Genomic DNA, 19,936 nt, shown 5'->3' with positions numbered 1-19,936 from the left:
AACAAACAAACAAACAAACAATCCAACTTATGGGACTGTAACACACACACACACACACACACACACACATAAACACAATACACAAAATGACCAATACTGCTTCAAGCATCAGTAAAAGCCAATCTTGTTAAGCCTCTCAGTACTAGTCTTTCAAAAAGCCCCCTGCCATCCCATGCAGTGAAGGTGCCGGTGGTAGCTACAGAGTTCACATGTCGCTTACAAGGCCCCACTGCAGGCCCAAGTTCTCACCACTTTCCCCTGCAGGCAGAAAAGATTCAACCCTTTGGGTGCTCTGAGTGCTGATTAGCACAGAAAACCCCATAGTGTTGTACACACTGTCCAAAGTCCCTGGTACAGAAAGCGTTAACCATTCATCCACCTGTCATCTGGTGAAGCTACACGCCTACTTTTATAGGGATCCTCCCCCTTCAGGAGGGACCTTGGACCTAGACCTATGCCCCCAGTTCAGCTCCAATTCTTGTCACAAACGGTAACTGTCTTCTTAGAATACCCTTGGTAGCTAATTCACTCTATCCATGTTTTGTTGTATTTTCAATAATAATGTGAGGGGTGCCTCAATAAGTTTTCTGACAAAAACCGAAATGAGATCAACCATAACAAGGCCCATAAATGTGAAGATAAATGAAAAAAGAAGCTGATACAATTTTATCTACTTTTTGATGAGTATGGATATTTTGTTTCCTAAAGATATCATACTGAAAAAAAAGTTGACTTTCACTTTTACCACTAAATCAACAACTTTCAGAACATGCCAAAAATATCACAGATATGTTGATAAAGTTAAACACATGATATTGATCATCGCTTACAGCTAGCATGATTAGTATTCCAGAGTATTCCAGACGTCACGTGTAAGATGGGATATTATTCTACCATTACTTTGCGATGGTTTGTTGATGAGGTGACAAATTGGATGCAATTTCTGTTTGATTCTTGAATCAAATGACCATAAGATCTTATGTTTGCTTGTCTACAAAGAAAGTTGATTATACTGACTGATATTTATATAATATTGGATGGCCTTGAGATTAATACAAGGAAATATTGGACGAGCTATGCACAAATATTGGACGAGTCGAAGACGAGTCCAATATTTTTCTTAGCGAGTCCAATATTTCCTTGTATTAATCGAAAATAGGACATTCAATATCATCATTATTATCCTACAGAGGATTTTAGCAAAGAATGTTTTCACTTTGGCCTAGGGTAACATCCCCAGTATTCGGTCACTTAAGCTTTTTTGCAATATTTTTCAAACTAAAATAATACATACATACATCATATCTACAGCAATGTATGTGAAAAATATCAAATTTCCTTAATCTCAACTTTCATTTCGTTAAATATCTCACAGAATTGCACAAAATCGCGAAATATTTCACCTTGAAAATTCCCCAGTATACGGTCATCGGCTCCAGTATTCGGTCACGCGATGTGTGCGTTCAAAGTCAATGCGTGTTCAAGGCAGCTGAAAAACGCGCGCGCGCGCTACCTTGTTGGCGCAAAATTGCATCGGGGAAGTTGCGGCGACAGTTGGTGACCGAATACTGGGGCCTCGACACTTGCATTCAACCCTTGTACATTGGGACACTGTATCGGCACGTACGGACATTTTGTTTTTCTTTTGCGTTTTTGAGGATACCATTACACTCCAAGCTTGCGATAAGCGAAAAATCCCGCGAGAGAACGGCGTATTTCTCGATTTTTAGCGCTTTTTCGGCGACCCGTACTCTTAAAACTGGGCCTTATCCGCGCGCGCTTTTGGAAAGTAGCGCCGATTCTGCACTTTTGACGGTACAATTTGGGATTTTGGATGGATTTTTGGAGGGGGCTAAGGGAGTTTCCTGTTGTGAATGAGTGTGCAAGTATGTGAATTAGTGTGATTTGCGTGTGTTGTGATAGTTGAACTTACTGGCTGGTGACTAGTGATAAGTGACCGAATACCGGTGCCTGACCGAATACTGGTGCCCTTACCCTACCCTTTCTGTCTCCGACTCCGAGTGCTGTTCCTACTGTGTAGTGATCCTGACATGGGGTATGGTACATGTACGCTCTTCAGTGCAAGTTAATCCACTTCAGTCTCTGATAAAACAGTGATCTATGTATCCAAGGTAGCCGTCCTGTTACTGTTAGACCGAGATCTAGCTAATTTAAACCAGAATTAGATGTATTTGTATCCGAGATCTGAGAAACAATCCACGTCACATCTACCGTAGATCGTGAAAGATCGAATTAGGCTACTACTACCACAACTAGTCCTACTGTGATGTATATAACGTACTTGTACACACGTACGTACGTACATGTACAGTAACTGTAATATGCATATCGCGCATGCAAATGCAAGCGCAGCGGCGGCGGCCGGCTACTTTATATCGCGCGCGGGCTATCTAGCAGTAGCGCTGAGCATGCAGAGCTGCAGATCAATCGTCGCCTTGCGCCTGCATGCACAAAAAAATGCAACTTGTTTTCAACAAACCTATATTTAACTTCCTGTTATGAAATTGATATTTTGAAAAATTGTGTGAAAAACAATTTCAACTAATTGATATATGAAATTTGTTTGCATAAACACAGAATTTTAGAAGAAACGATATTCTAGTTAATTCGTGATTGACCAATCACAGATGTTTTTACTTCATATTTCAGGTCATCTCGTATATATCTCAACCAATCACCGTGCAGTTTATAAAAACTTTGGGGAATCCCCCTCTTGCCGTCCAATATTTTAAATATTGGTCGCCTCGGCAAAAAATATTGGTCGAGTTCAACAAACTTTTTAAGTGGGTTGGAGGTTATGAGGTGCGTCGACAAAATAACACTTGTATTTGGGCTCTAAAAATCCTCTGTATGGATAATAATCTATAATATCCATACTCACTTGTTCACTATCTTTTTAAAAGAACACATGGAAAAGAACGATTCTGGATATATTACACACAAAAAAAAAAAATGACAGCTACAATTTCATAGCATTCTCAGTACTTAATCACTAGAGAGGTAGACATTTTTTGAAGAAGGAAAGACACACACTAATCTGAGGATCAATTTGTGTATATCTATAACATTACCGCGGTTTCCCACGAGCGGGCCGCGCCGCACCACGATATCTATCATGCATTTGCCACTGGCATGGGATGCAGTATTCATGGCATCATGTGTATAGATTAGTCAGTCAAAATATGGGATTGTTTCTCTTCATGATAAAAAGAATTCTCAGTATATCTATTGCCTGTCTACAACATCTCCGACAAACAGCCTTCCCACGACTTCCCACGCTGTTGGCTTTCATTTTGGGGGCATGTGCTTCGTTGGAAGCACATCAACATATCAAAGAAACTGATTATAAAATATCATCAGGATTAAATTCATCACATCCATCTCCTGAGGTAAGCTTATTCCATGCCATATCTGCTGTCTGGGCTCTGTGTAATGCGTACCAGTCAATGATAGTTCCGCAGGAAGGATGTCCGGCATTGATAGCCAAGAGCTTTATTTCAGTAAGAAAACAGGGGAAATCTAACGGGCCTCCCTCGGCGACAAATGTAGTGTTCCACAATTTCAAAGGAGTCCCCAGTGAAAAGTTTCAGTCTTTTCTGAAATTGCTTCTCCTGGTGGTTTCGTTTTGCCGGAGTCCTTAAATGTGAAACCCATACAGCTGCTTGCATGTTTCACAAACTGAGAATTGCACATCCGCTTCAGATCTGAAGTATGTCCCCCAGTGGCTCTTTGGCTTGTAAAAGTATGTTTTATTCCCCATTCTGCCCACTTACAGGGAGAGAATATGGTGATTTATTAGGATACTGTTACCTAAAAGCCACAACCTGTTAGCCATCTATCAGACTGGGGGAAAAGGTTTACTTCGCATTCTTGTGCTTTCATACACGCTGTTTGGAATTCACGCCTTGCTTTACTACATGATTTCTTTCATGTATCAAAATACGGACATGGATATATCATATATTCTTTGGAGTTTTGATCAAGGTATTCCAAGGTGGTTTTATTCATGTGTGTCCTCTTAGATAGAAGGAATTGAAATTTTCATATAAATTATAATGAAAATAGTATTACCAGTTGGAATCTGTATGAAATCCTGGGCAAATACAATTAAGATACTTAACACAACTGCCCAGATATGATACTTGATTTGTTGACACTGTTCAGAGAGCAAATAACCAAACCTATGTACAAGGCTTTGCTCAACTGTCGCTGGTGTTTGTTTGTTTTTTGACTGCTTTGTTTTTGCTGTCTGTTTGAGCGTTTAGATACACATTAATATGTGCATACCGTGTATGTACATGTTCACACACCTCATGTGAGAATGCTGTGCTTTTGTACATGTCTATGTCTTTCTCCATCTCTCTTTTTCTATCTCAGAAAAGAATTTCAGTTCCTCATCTATAATTCATTTCTAGAATATATTTTTTGTTTTCCTTTGATGCCATCACTCTCACTACAAACCCTCTGCTATAAAAGTGCTCCTGGCATTTACAGGACCTGTGCAATGCAAATGCATGTCAACCTGTGTGGATTCATGATACCCTCAACATCACTTATGTGGCCAAGTGAATAAATGCATGCCATATATCTATAATATTTTTTCACTTTTTTTTTTCAGATTACTCAGATATGCTCACCCAAAAATAGGACCTGTCCTAAAATAAGATAATGTCAATGATATAATATGTTAATAATTGCTGAAGTACAAATATGATTAACAAAAAGACATTAGAATGCATCTTTCCATAGACTGGGTATATCTTGCTTGTTTCCAAGACAATGCAGGGTTTGTCTGCTCATTTATTTGCAAAATAATTTGAAAGGATTTGGGTGAAGTGTTCAGAAAAAGTTGATAATGACACAAGGAATAGATAAACGTAATATTGATACTTAATATTCATAAGGAATTGTTTTGAAGGATTCTTTATCATTGGGGAATGGGGCCATTTTTAGCATCTTTGCTTGGCAGAGGTCTGCAGTTTTCAAGTGCTATTTTTTTAAAGGTCCTGTTTACCTTTGAGAGCAGTGATTTAAAAAAATGTTCAAAATATCACATTTGATGCATATGTGTAGTTCTGTTGTATCATAAAACATCCTACCACATGAAATTTTCACAATAAAGCTTAAAACATAAGGAGTTGATCGGCATTTTTCTCAATAAACAATAACTGTAGACGGTTTAGTCTAGAAACATTTTTGTTATAACTATTTTTTACATTTTGTGTATTTAACAATACTTAAAATCAATTATACAGATTCAGATTTTTACAGTAGTTATTTCTATCCCTAACTCACATTTTAGAACTATTTCAAAGCACTAATGCTGGGTTTTTGTTTTATCTGCATATGGTAAACTATGCCTTGAATGGACACTTACATCTCATCCCATCTCGGAAGGATCTCCTGCTGCCAGATCTGGAGGGAACTCTTGATGCCGTCCTCGTACTTGAGCTGCTGTGCCATCTTCTTTAACTTCTGCTTGTATAGCTTCAGCTCTGCAAATTGGGGAGGGGAGCAGCAAAATATGCAACATAATGACACTCAGGAATATGGCTCAAACATGCTTGTAATGGGCATTCATGTCGGAGCAACTGATCACCATTTATTTTGTCTACACATTTCATCGATGCCCTCATTCTCTTTCTCAGCCCACCAGCTTTAAGGAAGATTTGGAATTTCATTCAGGAAACATAAAAAATATATTAATTCAAGGTTTTAATGATCCCCATATTCTACACAGACTATTAAGAGCAAATGCACTATCTATACGGCAATTTTATTGTTAACATTTCAAGGTCTAAATAAAACTAGTTTACAGTTTTGTTTTCAGGGTAATACAAACTCTGTGGGTTCTTTTTTTTTTTTTTTTTGCAGAGGTATACAAGACAATCACAGTGCAAGCCTGTGATTTTCTACAGGCTTGCCGGACACAGCAATAATATATCTTACAAAAAATATAAAGATAGCAGGAATTAGGAGACAGGAAACTGTATTCACTAAGTATTCAGGTTAAAGACTTTCATAAATTTGCTACGAATTCCATGGACTGGTATACACAAGACAGCTTTGTGCGTTTTTTTTTTTTCTTGCATCTCAAATAATTAGTCACTGCAGTTGGAGCAATGCCTTCTTCAGTGAGATGGGCCTTCTACTGAGAGAGCATGCATGCATCTTTAACTAGTACACTACAGTGTGTCTCTAAAAAAAAGTAACCCAACTTCAATGGCAAATTTTCAGAAAACTATCAAATATTTACATATTATTTTTTCATGGTTAGATAGTCCAATAAGTCCTCTGTCCAATGATACCACGTAGGTTATGTAAATCTCATGCATGACTGAGCATGATTCAACTTAGTGAATGGGTGTGAAATCATCACTGTGGCAAGTTCCGTGATCAGCATACTTTCTCACATTGTACCAGATGGCTCTTTTTGTTGGAGGCTGCCTGTCAAAAAGCCTCTTGAACTTCCACGAAACTTCTTGTTTCCTGGTATCGAGTTACCAGGAACACTCTCTGCTCAGTTGTCAACTGTACCATGTTTGGAAAGCATGTGAAGGGTGCCTGTGTCAAGAACAACCTTTGCTGAAGTTGTTATGCAGTCATAGGCCTAACATGTGACAAAAATTTAACTTCAAATATGCCCTGAATGCATGACAATAGCAAGAAATAACTTGCCACAGTGATAATTTCACACCCTTTCACTAAGTTGAATCATGCTCAGTCATGCATGAGAGTTACATAACCTACGTGGTATCATTGGATAGAGGACTTATTGGACTATCTAACCATGAAAAAATAATGTGCAAAATATTTTATAGTTTTCTGAAAATTTGCTGTTGAAGTTGGGTTTACTTTTTTTTAGAGACACACTGTAGTTTGAATCTAAACAAAAAGTAGGTGTAGTGGGCAGTGGCAAGGTTCAAGTGTATTATTTTAAAATGAACATTTGGTATAGCTTGGGTATGTATTCAGGCATACGCGCTCATGTGACATTTTTTGTTGTTATGTGCTTATGTTTGTCTGTGACTAATCAACACACGATAAATCATGATTTTGAGTGTTCTGCATGTAGGATCCCGCTGAATCTTCAGACATATGAATTGTTTATCATAAGCTTGTCTGGAATGTGAACAGCCCTCATTAGATAAAAAATAAAAACGAACTGAAAAGCTTCACTCTTCAGAGAAACATACCCAATTTCAATGTTTCATTCCTTCACACACACACACACACACACACACACACACACACACACACACAAATCAAAATGGCAAAAAAATTCAAGTAGTTCCTGCTAATCTTAATCTCTAATCACATTCCACTCCACCTTCCGAATCCCTGATGGAACATAACGAAAGCAGCAGTGCAGAAAAGGAAAAAAAATGCAAAAAATCAATGACATGGCTCATCTTGCCTTGAAGCAGGCAGCCAAACACGCGCCCACAGACAGACAGACAGCCACAGGGACACAGGGAAGGTCCCTTCAGCGGGCCATGTCTCTCACGACTCGCAATTCAATACATTAAAATATTCGCATGCTGATACGGAGTCTTGTACAAACAGGGTTCTGCTGCAACGGGCACTAATTCCACAAAAACTGCTCAGGTGATAGGGAAGTCGTGTCTGACAGCATCCATGAGTTGCAAATATTAGTAATTTTGCGCAGGTACCACTATGGTCAAGATAAACTCATCTTTATGAGGTAATAAACACAAGTCAATATAAAGTGGAGCTGAAAAAAACCCAAACAACAAACTATAAATGAAGGGTTTGAAAACATTCTGCTCAACAAACTATTCTACTCAAGAGTGAACACAACATATGGTTGGCTATCATGTGATCACATTTATAAAATAGACCGGTTCTCTCATGTATTACAATTTATGGATGTTTCTTTTCTTATGGCCTGGCAACAAAGCTTATCATTCACCTGCTCCCTCCCATTAAGTTCCACAGGCAGGAATTCATTTAGTTGTAGCTAGGTGGGGCAAGCCTCTGACAAGCTGTATGGTTATCACGGGCAACTTTTACAAACAAAGCATGCATTAAATCTGAATATAATACAGAACCGGTCTATTGCTGACTGGTTGGTATTAGACCCCGTTTACAGTGCAAGGTTCGGCCGCGGCTCAGCCGCGGCCGAGCCCTCCTTCATTTCAGTGTAAATGCGCAAAAGGCCAAATGCGAGGCCAAAATTGGCCGCGCATTTGGCCACGCTCTGAAGGTGGTCTCTTCTTGGTGTAAACGCAAACTGGGCCAAATGCGCGGCCAATTTTAGTCTGGCTTCCAAACTCTCTGCCTGTACTATTTCGCTATTCACGACATTAACCCCCTCAACGTCGAAAACTAGTATAATTTAAGGTGGTTTTGTCCTGCAAAGGAGTTTTCCTTCGGCAAAGGTCTTTGCCCGAACGGCGACTTCGTCGCCACGGAATTCAGTCGGCAAAGGGTCTGAAAACCAGGCAATACCAAATTGTGTTTGTTTACAAGCACAGCACCACTACAACAAAATATTGAAAGGCTTGAATTAAAAGCGCGGCCAAGCCCCACAGTGTAAATGGACAAAATTGCGGGGCTCGGCCTCGCAATTGAGGTTCGGCTCGGCCGCAGCTCGGCCCAGCCCCGCACTGTAAACGGGGTCTTAGACTTCCCATTTGACACAGGTATACTTGAACAGCATCACATTCAGTGATTCTGATGAAAGAAAAATCATCACTTAAATTCATACAAGCACATTACCGAGGAAAGAATTGGGAAAAAAAAAATCACACAAAAAATGATAATTTAGGGATTCTGCACAGATACTAGATATCAGAGACATATTGTATTGTACAAAAATCAATTTTCATACCTTCATTAACAGTACTAGACCTATATTAGTGTACAAGATGCGGAGGAATCACATCATATCACAAAATTCATTTGTAGCAAAAACTCAATTTTCTTAGCACTGTAGCTCCTGTGAGGGTGTCTAACGTGTTTCTTCAATATTCATGCACTAGTATATAAAGTACACGTGTATGTATTTTGTAATTACAGGATTCAATTTTTCCTTGTCAATATATTTTTTTTTTTTAAAGAAAATGAAGGCTATAGTCTCTTATCTTGTCTGCACTATTGCTTGATAATAATAAATCTAATTCACCTTGATTTAGGGGTCATAGCTGACAATTCACTGTTCATAAAAAAAAAAAAAAAAGTTGGGCAGTTGAATACTGTTGTCACTAGAGCCTTCTAAATCTAGAATAGAAGGCAAAAATGATAGATGTCAAAGGCCACGCACAGCAATAATATGTCTACCTGAAAGTACAAACACATGCATGGATCTCGTATTCATATGAAACTTACATGTATGCATACACACACATACACATACACAGACATACATGCAAACACAAACTAATTGCAGCTTGTGTGCATGCTCTAAAGCACGCTTCTGTGAGCACGCAATATTGTACACATGCACATGAATCCCGCCATGCTCAGGTGTACACATATATCCCACACATTAGTTTTCTTGTCAGTACGCTTATTAGGCCTGGAGATGAAATTAAGCATGAACTCTCCCTCTTGTCTCCACAGTGGAATCAACAACAGCAACAAAAACAACAACAGAGAATAAGAACTGAGCTGAGCAGGGCAATTACGACCAGGAATGACGTCACTGGCCGTGATTGTAATAGTGTCTTGGATCTTTGATAGTCTGTATGTGAACCACTAATGGACTATACTGAACGTCACATTTCAAAATCACTCTTCCCAAATAATGAAGATGACTCAGGAGCACAACCTCCTCAGTATATTAACCACTTCACCAGGTAAAACAAACAAATTTAATGGATATTGAAGTCAGGTTTGTATAATGATCTTCACTTGCAGGTGTTCTGTTTGGACAGAAGAATGTAAAGTACCTAGAGATCAAAAAGACTTGCTCTAGAGAATGATCAAATTGGATTCTTGATGTTTGATACAGCATCCACACTGTATCTTTAATAACCATGTTTCCGCAACTGAAATGCATTTTGAAGATTATTACACGTACTATTCTTTGATAACAATTAATAATCAGTCCTATGTATGAGTATGTGCATTTCTTTGCCCCTACCATACAGATGGATTAAAAACATGTGGTGCACTATCAAAAAGAAAGAAAAAAAAGGATGTGATAAGTTTAATGCTGGATATTTGCATACAGAGGAACATGTATTTCTAGGCTAGTGTACTGGTTACATATACAGGGTGGCCCAGAAAGAACGGAACACCTACGATCTTTAATTTCAGCAATATTGTTGCAAATATGTCATTATTTTGCATACTATTGGAAAGGCAATTCTTTTTCCAATAGAATGACACCAGTCGTTAATTTTGGTTAATGCGTTATGATTTTAGGATCATTTTTGTCAACCCTTGCAATTTTCAAAATGTAATCATTTTGCACTCTCGGAGATACTGAAACCAGCAAGAATTCGGCTTGCCATAGAGCCAATGTGTGGAATGTGGGGCAGAAGGTGTAATTGTCATTGTCCGTCATCATTGTGAATAATGTGAATGTCATTGTGAATATCATTGTGAATGCTACTGGTTCTATGGCAAGCGGAATTCTCGCTGGTTTCGGTATCTCTGAGAGTGCGAAAATGATCACATTTTGAAAATTGCAAGGGTTGACAAAAATGGTCCTTAAATCAGAACACATTTACCAAAATTAAAGAACTTGGTGTCATTCTACTGGAAAAAGAATGGCCTTTCCAACAGTGTGCAAAACAATGACATATTTGCAACAAAATTGCTGAAATTAAAGATCTTAGGTGTTCCGTTCTTTCTGGGCCACCCTGTATATGGATGCAATGAAAATGATTTCTTGTGCAAATAACACTTAAAGGCTTCACAAATATATGTGATCATTCAGAAAAAAAAAAGCATGATTGCTTTAGAAACATCACATTTTCAGTTGTGCGCAGACAATGATTTGAATCTCACAAATATGGCAATTATGTCCACGCACATAAAAAAAAAAAATGGTTTTGCGTAGCAATTCAAAATACAACTGTTCTGTAAAACACAATATATTCGCGGCATGAAAATTTTTCTGCTGAGATAAAGGAAAAACACATTGCCCTTGATGCCTCATTAGCAAACGATGGGGAGAAAAAGTTTGCCAAAACAAGTAATCAGCGCCATTACACACACTACAAAAATAAAGAGTACTCTAACTTCAGTATAAAAACAAAATTCCTTCATCCTTGTCAGGTTCCATTAGATCATCAAGTCACAATACTGTTGATTAAATGACATTGAATGGATTATAATTGTATGTGTTTGATTTGATCCAACCAGCTATTTCATCTGTTGCTCTGTGTTCTATGTATCTATTTTTGAGAAACATTCTTGTTCAGAGAATCTAACAAATACTTCATCACCCATTTTAGGTGTGTGTGTGTGTGTGTGTGTGTGTGTGTATGTGTGTGTGTGTGTTATGTGCTGTCTGTGTGTGGAACTTTTGTCATGTTTAATGACAACCACCATATTAGACTTACTTCCGCTGAAGCTGGAAAGTGACAAAACATGCGATTTGTGTGGGTCTTTAAAAACAACAACAACCAAAAGCAAGAAAACTTGACAACAGCCAGAAGATACTCCAGACATGATACAAAGAGAACAATCAGCAATGTTGTCTGATGTCCCAAACCAGATGTCAGAATGATAAGACATGCAATTAAAAACAGCTATGTTATCATTCACACCAGCAATGGGCACATTATCAAACAGGATTACATTTGACAGGAATATTGATTTTCATCCTATACTGATATGGATCTCCATCCATACATGTATATTAGACAGACATGTGATTAATTGCAACTCTATAATACAATAATACCGGACTCTACGTCCTTCCCAAAGTCATTTTCTTTAGGGATTTCACTTTAGGTCGTTTGTTTACATTCATCATGGGAAATATAGTACAAAGTGAGTCCTGAGCAACATTTTGATTTTAATAGAAAACATACTTGTCCTTTTTGACATCCTGCAAAAATTACTTGAAAATTTGATCAGTTATCAAAATCTCAAATGTATACATGATTAGTCAGAAGTGTCAAGTTCAGTTGCTACTTTATGATAACTTGCATACGTGTATAAGTTTTGTCACTTGTGGAACATTAAAATGTGTTGAATATTGTGATTCGTTGTGAATGCATTTTCTTGATACAGAATACTGACATCTCATCCCCCATAGCAACAACAACCAAAGCAACAGAATTGCACACACATGCACACACACACATTTACTGTATACACCATATATTTTGCGAGTCTAAATTTTCACAAATCTGAACTTCCCCACGATTTCGCAAGTGGTTAAATTCGCAATCATAGAGTCCTGCACTGAACAAAGAAATGTATACACGTACGTCACTTTTATAGCATGATCAAAGTCAATATTTTCGTGTGTCTTTAATTTCACGAATAGCACCTGACTCGCGAAATTCGTGAAAATAAAAACCTCGCAAAATATTCGGCGTATACAGTATACACTTCCAAGGTATAATGCTTGAATGTGTAAGTTCCTTATCAAGTTGGGTCTAATGTGGAGCCTGGTGTGACAGTTATTACTCCGTTTCAAAATTACTGTAAAAGTGGACATTTTCGCAGTGTGGAAATTTTGGCATATTCTGTGCGACCAGAATGTAGTGTGAAAATAAAAGCACATGAATATTTTTTGCTTATTATTCATATGTACCACTATCAAATGTACTGATTCTGCAGAATCAAAAACACACAATATTCAACTTACCTGGCCCAGTGCAAAAAATAACTTGAACAAAAATATCCACTTTTATAGTACTAACCTAAGGAAAGCAAGCATTGTTTGCAAAGAAGTTGTCTACTGCCATATTTTCTTCTGTATACCGTACTTTATTCTTTACTTGTCTAGTTTTACTAAGTCCATTCCCAGCACTGAGAGGCCATAAACTTTTCGTATTATTTCCTTTTCCATTCCTCTGACTCCTAGAAACAGTTTTACAATTTCCTTCCAAAGAAATGATCCATTCAAGATGCAAGTTCAAACTGATATTTCAAACTTTAGTGTACTGAAAAGAATTCTCACATGTTTCAACTTCCCCACTATAAACATATCAGAAGATCATCTACATTGTATGATCCTACTCGTAAGGTTAAATAATGACATTTTTGTCCTTATTAGGTCGTATACCTTTCCTTTTATTTCCTTTTCCTTTCCTCTGACTTCTAAAAACAGAGTTTTACAATTTCCTTCCTAAGAAGAATGTGGATGATCTTCTGAAGATATCAAGTTTTCGACCATCAGTCCCATGAAATGATGTGGTGTTTTGATACATTATGTGAATGTTTCTAGCATCCCGTAAAGCATAATTTATTAGACATTATATGTAGGTATACTATTATCATAGACTCATTGGAAGATTTGTGACTAATATATTCCTGATTACAAAAAAAAAGGAAAAAAAAAGAAAAAACATGTATATCACAATATGCAAATAGCACAGACTATTTGATTTGAATAGATGCATAGTAGCTTGGAGAAAAAGTTGAGAAATTCCACTGAATTAGTACAAATCTAGGAAGACTGCAGAATGATCAGGGCATTATATTCTACACATAATAGTAAGTGTCTGGTGCAAAGAAAGATTACATACAGTCATAAACAGAAGTAGCATTTTACTGCTCAGTTTTTTCTCTATAAAATCATTATGTTCTAAGCTGAAATGATCACACTCCTTTCCACTTTAAAAAAAAGAAAAAAAAAGATATACATCCCTTCAAAAAAAAATAATCACAGTAAAAGCTATAACATATGTCAGAGATACCAACAGGCAGGGCACACTGTAACAGGCAGTGGCACATGCACCTAAAACATTTGCATTAAAAATGACCATATAACCTGACTGTAACAACAGTGGTTAATAGATCTATACAAGCATTGTGAAAGACATGATTTATTTAGAGAACAGAAAGTGATGCCCAAACCCAAAAAGATACTACTTTTTGTTCCCCCTCCTGTCCTCAGAACTGCCCCTAACTCTCTCTTGAGAACACCATGGAGACAACTAGAATTCATTGCTTGTTGGAAGACGGTGTGCAAAGTATCAAAGCTACGAGGACATTTGATAGCTTTGCTCTTTGCATTGATTTCACTCACATTGGGGGAGGGGATCTGAATTACGATCAGCATTAATGCGCAGAGTTCAAGGAAAGTAGGCCTTGAAGATGATTACTTCTTCTGCAGGCCTTCTAAAGTCCACAGAATATTACCTGCAGAAGGACATTGAAAAACAGGTCATGATTTGTAACCTTTTCAATTAACTCGAATGTGTCTGAGACAAGCCCTAGGATACAAAATTTCCTTTCCTTCATGATGAATGTATGATTGAAATGTTTTCAATATGAGGAGAATTATAGTAACCCCTTCTTCTTCAATACAGTTCATTTGTGGTTTTTAAAATGCCCACTGCATATAGGATTCTGGTGGTTCTGATTCTGATGGCAATTTCATAAACTCTTTTAGGGGGTGGGTTAAGATATCCTGACAGAGAATACATACAATAACCTGTTGTGGATGGACTGATTTTGATACAACACGCATTTCCCATAGACCCCTGCCCGAGTATATTTGGGATTCGTCCTCAACGAGATAAGATCATTTTTCAATGCACCATGACAAACTACGTATAGTTTGGCTTTAAGGCCAACTACTTCTGTACACAGCTGACAACATTCAGGGCATGGCAACATTCAGCTCACATTTCACCAGGTTTCCATTGTCGAGAAATTACCCATTATTAGTTGATTTTTTTTTTCCTGATAGACAGACACCTGCAGCATTTAACTAAAAACAAAAACAAAGAGATCAAGGTAGATAAGGGAGATTATACATTGTATCTTCAGCAATAGATGCCTAGGAACAGTAGCAGATACCATCTACAATCAATATTTTATACCATTTTTTTTTCTCTCCCATCCCCCTTTCTCCCCCCCCCCCCTTAATCTGTCTAGGAGTTAACAGCGAGTGCATTCTTTTCACCTATAAGTTTGTCAGATCTTGATTCCAGCACTACTTACATGGGCATAAATTTTCGAAAGCGCCCTATTAAGTTAACAGACCTGTACCACAAGAGTGTTGTGCCACAAGAGTGTTGTGATACATGATGTACTCTGCGTGGCATGCCAAACTACTGTTCTTTTATATATATATATTTTTTTCTTTTTCCTCCTTTGATCCAGGCATTCAATATTTCCCAAAGGGAAACAACAGTGCATACGAGTACATCTATGGATCTATCTACTGCCTTTAAACACTCCTCCGTCTATTGGACATAGTTTGTCTGTGACCATGCATACTTCCTGCGAGAAAGTAGTAGCTGACTGTCACCAGAGGAAAAATTCAGCATTTCTCTCCAGTTTTCAATTTGATTGGAAGATGAACTGTACGACTGGCCCCCTCAGGGATGGGGGAGGGGGTAGGGGCAGGCCTGGGCATCTTGAATATAAGGGAATGAAAATATGCAATACACACCTACACAGGTCGCTAAGTAAACAGCACCAACTTTCCATAACGACTGGTAGTGTGAGTTTTTATTGTCTGAGTCAGTGTTAAAGGGATGGTATAGTATTGGTTGAGGTGAGAATTCTGCTTCTAACTTTTTGTGAGATACTTTGAAACCATTTTATAAAATGTTTAAAAGCATAGAATTCTCAGAGGAATTTAAAGGGTGTGTACAGTTCTGGTCGAGGTGAAGATTTAGCTTTTAACGTTTTGTGAGATATTCAAAACCACTCTATGAGATGTCAAAGAGCATGCAGTTCTAAGGGGTATCAAAAGTTTATTCGATGAAAATCGGTTTTGAAATGGCTGAGATATCCAAAAACAAGGTGAAACAAAGAGATGCTAATAAAGTTGGGGCATGTCGCCTTTTATTATTAGCACTTTTTTGGATATCTCAGCCATTTGAAAACCAATTTTCATCAAATAAACGTTGAATCCTTCTTAAAATTACATGCTCTTTCATATTTCATAAGAGGCTTTTCATTATCTCACTTAGGAATGTTCAAAACATGAATCCCTACCTCAACCAGTACTGTACAGTCCCTTTAAGGGTTATTTGATGAAAATCAGTTTTAAAATGGGTGAGATCCTTAAAAAAACAAAGTAAAACAAAAACGGTCCTAGTAAAAGGTGGGTTCCATCTTTTATTTGGATCACTTTGTTTTGGACATCTCAACCATTTAAAAACCACTTTTCATCAAATAAACTTTGAATTCCTCTGAGAATTATATGCTCTTTCATAATTTCATAAGAGGTTTGTCATTATCTCAATAAACCATCATAAAAAAAAAAACAAACAAACATGGGAAACCTCAAACCCCACCTCAACCAAAACTGTACCACCCCTTTTATCTGGGAAAAAAGGGGGGGGGGGGGCTATATTGGCACACAGTGATAAAGTTCAGTTGTGTTCTGGGTGATTGCAACTCAAACCAATTTAAATATTTCAATTTCGTGTTCATCCTCATTTTCTGCCCTTATTTTTCATCAACTCCAAGGCCAAGAATACGAGGATCTCCAGAAGGAATATGCAAAGATGTAATAGCCACATTGGAAGGCAATTGTAACAGCCGACATGTAGCTTTAGTTTTAACATGTCTTTATTGTGAACCTTCATGAATTCTGCCAGGTAGGTCACCACCCCCCCCCCCCCCCCCCCGATTCTGCTAACTGCCTCCAGACATTTAGCAAAATATAACACTCCATCTCTTTTGACATGCGAAATAGTTGATTTTTGTCAACATACGGTATCAAGTCATATCACACATCAGATCACATCTGTATGACTCCTCTGGCCTTCCGTTTTTATTCTTTCATTATCATTATTATTACCATCATCATCATCATCATCACCATCTTCATCACCATCATCATTATCTTTATTTTCTTTATATCTTTTAATCTTTTTTTTTTTTTTTTTACAAATAATGTAAGCACATGTTTCTGTCCACTGATTTTCCTGCTGTTTGCCATGTGAATTTCCTCCTCACTTAAGTGCAAGCAGGCTTGAGGATGGAAGTAACGGTTGCTTTCACTTACTTCCTGTGCCTGTTTGGAGATTCCGCACATACCACAATGAGCAGGAAATATGCCCTTCTTAGCTGAAGGTTTTTATGGCAAGTGAATCAAACATGTTTCCTCATAAATATATCTGCCAATGTAAGTGGTGCATTTAAAAAAAAATTCCTTCTGTCTTTTTTGTTTTAGTTTGTTTTTATTTCGTAAAGTCACTTTCCACTCTACAAATCAGCCGAGGGACAAGACTCCCAGATGTATAAAGGCAGATGGTTCGGCACAGACACAAATAATGCCTTGGGCACCCTTCAGGCATGAAAGACATGAATAAAGCATTAGCTTCTGTAATATCACATTTCATAAGTTGTAAACATCGGCAGGTGCTTGGAGAGAAGAATGACTGTACATTAAATGAAGCGTTTGACGAACGCTACCTTTCTTTTTCGCCTCTTTCAGCATCTGTGTGTAGGCCTCCTTGTGCTTCTCCTCTTCCTCTGGATTCTTGGCCGGTAGGTTCCTAGTAAGGATAATTAGAAAAACAGAAAAAACAATCTCAATATAGCAGGAAACATTTTAGCTCAGAGCATCTTACATCTCAACATCATGTGTTTCTTCTAATTTTCATGGTCGGGTACATGTCTGATATAGCAGAAGTGAAAACAAACAGCTCGTCTGTCCACATATACGGAAGTTGAGCATGGTGATGCAGTGCATGCTGGCAGTTTATGCATCTACGTGATGATACATACGGTACAATTGTATGCAATACGTACTGTACAGCACGGCATGGGCACTCTGAATCCTCAATGTACCTTTGTTTTCTATAATTTGTCCATAAAATTTCTTCTGGCTATCAGAAATGTTAAGATGGAGATGGGCCATATCTGACAGTTTCATGGAATTTTAGAGCCAATAACACGAGAAAACTAGATAATTTTGTCTCAAAAGTGCACCATTCGGATCAACTGTGTGGGTTTGTTTTCACTCAGGCAACTGCGGTTAAATACCCGCATGTCCGACCACGAGAATATCACTGCTAAGAAAAGGTACTGTAACACCTCAAAGTGAATGCCAGTCTGGTATAGACAATAAAATCACCACGTGACAAAGTTTGATGAATGACTCACTACTATAAAATTTTTTCTTTCGCGTACAGATATTTTCGCGGTTTCCACCGGTGCCGACTTTTTCGCGCGTGTTTAAATTCGCGGTCGGCAAAATCTGTGACTTCACAGTCGGCAAAAACTGTTTTATTTTGCATATGAAATCCAATGAAATCAAAGAATCCAATCATTCTTTGATTTATCAAATAGAAATTAAAATCAAATGCAGGCTTACCTGAAATCCTGTCTCTCGAGTACTTTATAACATGCTTGTACCTACATTGCGCGGTGTCACTGTGTGTGTGTTGACCATCATACACTCAATGTGCAGAAACTTCGTGTGTGCATGTGGGCAATAGTGTTGTAACAAGCGGCGAGTTCAAAACTTTTTTGTGTGATGTTAAATTCGAGGTTCAACCTCAAAGCGCAAAAATAAAACCACCGCGAAAGAAACCACTTTTACAGTATTTAAAAGGCCCATTCTCACTGGGCAATACAGTGATATCAAAGGTCCAGTTTACCTTTGGGATCAGTGATTTAAAGAAAAAAATATTATTTAATGCATATGTGGTCTGTTGTACCACAAAACATTCTATCATATAAACATTTCGTGATAAAGCCTAAAATATAAGGAGATATACCTGTATTTTTCTCAATAAACCGTAACAGTAGACAGTTTAGTCTGGAAGCATTTTTATTATAACTATTGTTCATATTTAACGATACTTAACATCGATATTTTGTATATTCAACGATGCCTAACATCGATTTTACCAAATCAAATTTTTACAGTGGTTGTTTCTATCCCTAACTCACATCTTAGAACTATTTTAAAGCACTAATGCTGGGTTTTTGTTTCATCTGCAAATGGTAAATTATGCCTTTAAAAACAGACAGTGCTCGACCTCTCCATTCAAATTGCTATGAGAAATTATTGTCATGTCAAGATTCACAAACTGTGAGTTTTTAACACCACAACGTGCATGCACAGGCAATGCAGTAGATGTAAACGACACGTTGAGTAGCCTGGTATGTGACCTGCACATTTTGTGTGCGGCTGCATTAAAGGGAAGGTAAACCCAAAGAGCAATGTGGATTGAGTGAAAGCAGCAACATTAGTAGAACACATCAGTGAAAGTTTGAGAAAAATCGGACAATCGATGCAAAAGTTATGAATTTTTAAAGTTTTGGTGTTGGAACCGCTGGATGAGGAGACTACTAGAGGATATGACGTTTGTATGAGTGGACAACAATACAAAGAAAATATAAAGGATATTCAACAAAAATTCACTTTTCTAGAATTATGAAAGAGCAGTGGACCAACCGCTTTCAGAAAGCAGGGGGAATAATTGCTACCCTTAACATATGTCAATATCAAGTTGATGGAATTTGTAATTTTCATGAAAAATGGATTTTTGTAGTATTTTCTTTATATTTTCTTGATATTGTAGTCCACTCATACGTCATAACCTCTAGTAGTCTCCTCATCCAGCGGTTCCAACACCAAAACTTTAAAAATTCATAACTTTTGCATCGATTGTCTGATTTTCTTCAAACTTTCACTGATGTGTGAACTACTAATGTTGCTGCTTTCACTCAATCCACATTGTTCTTGGGGTTTATCTTCCCTTTAAGTTGCAGCCGTGTAACTAGATAATAATAATATTAATTGCATTTATATGACTCTTTATACGGGTATAACCAAATATTG

General features: G+C 37.6%; 1 protein-coding gene across 1 annotated transcript in view; it reads right to left on the bottom strand.

Annotated features, from left to right (window-relative positions):
- The window catches only part of LOC140241501 (TBC1 domain family member 14-like), a 71,801-nt gene that overhangs the window by 31,903 nt on the left and 19,962 nt on the right, over positions 1–19,936 (bottom strand). The window contains exons 3-4 of the mRNA XM_072321230.1: positions 17,557–17,639; positions 5,399–5,516 (exon numbers count right to left, since the gene is read on the bottom strand). Of these exons, the coding sequence (XP_072177331.1) occupies positions 5,399–5,516; positions 17,557–17,639 (201 nt within the window). The remainder of the gene's footprint in view (positions 1–5,398; positions 5,517–17,556; positions 17,640–19,936) is intronic.

The sequence above is a fragment of the Diadema setosum genome, chromosome 18 (genome assembly GCF_964275005.1).
Source record: "Diadema setosum chromosome 18, eeDiaSeto1, whole genome shotgun sequence".
In the NCBI taxonomy this organism is placed as follows: domain Eukaryota; kingdom Metazoa; phylum Echinodermata; class Echinoidea; order Diadematoida; family Diadematidae; genus Diadema; species Diadema setosum.
Note: the sequence above shows the minus strand (reverse complement) of the source record. Positions and strands in the feature narration are given on the sequence as shown.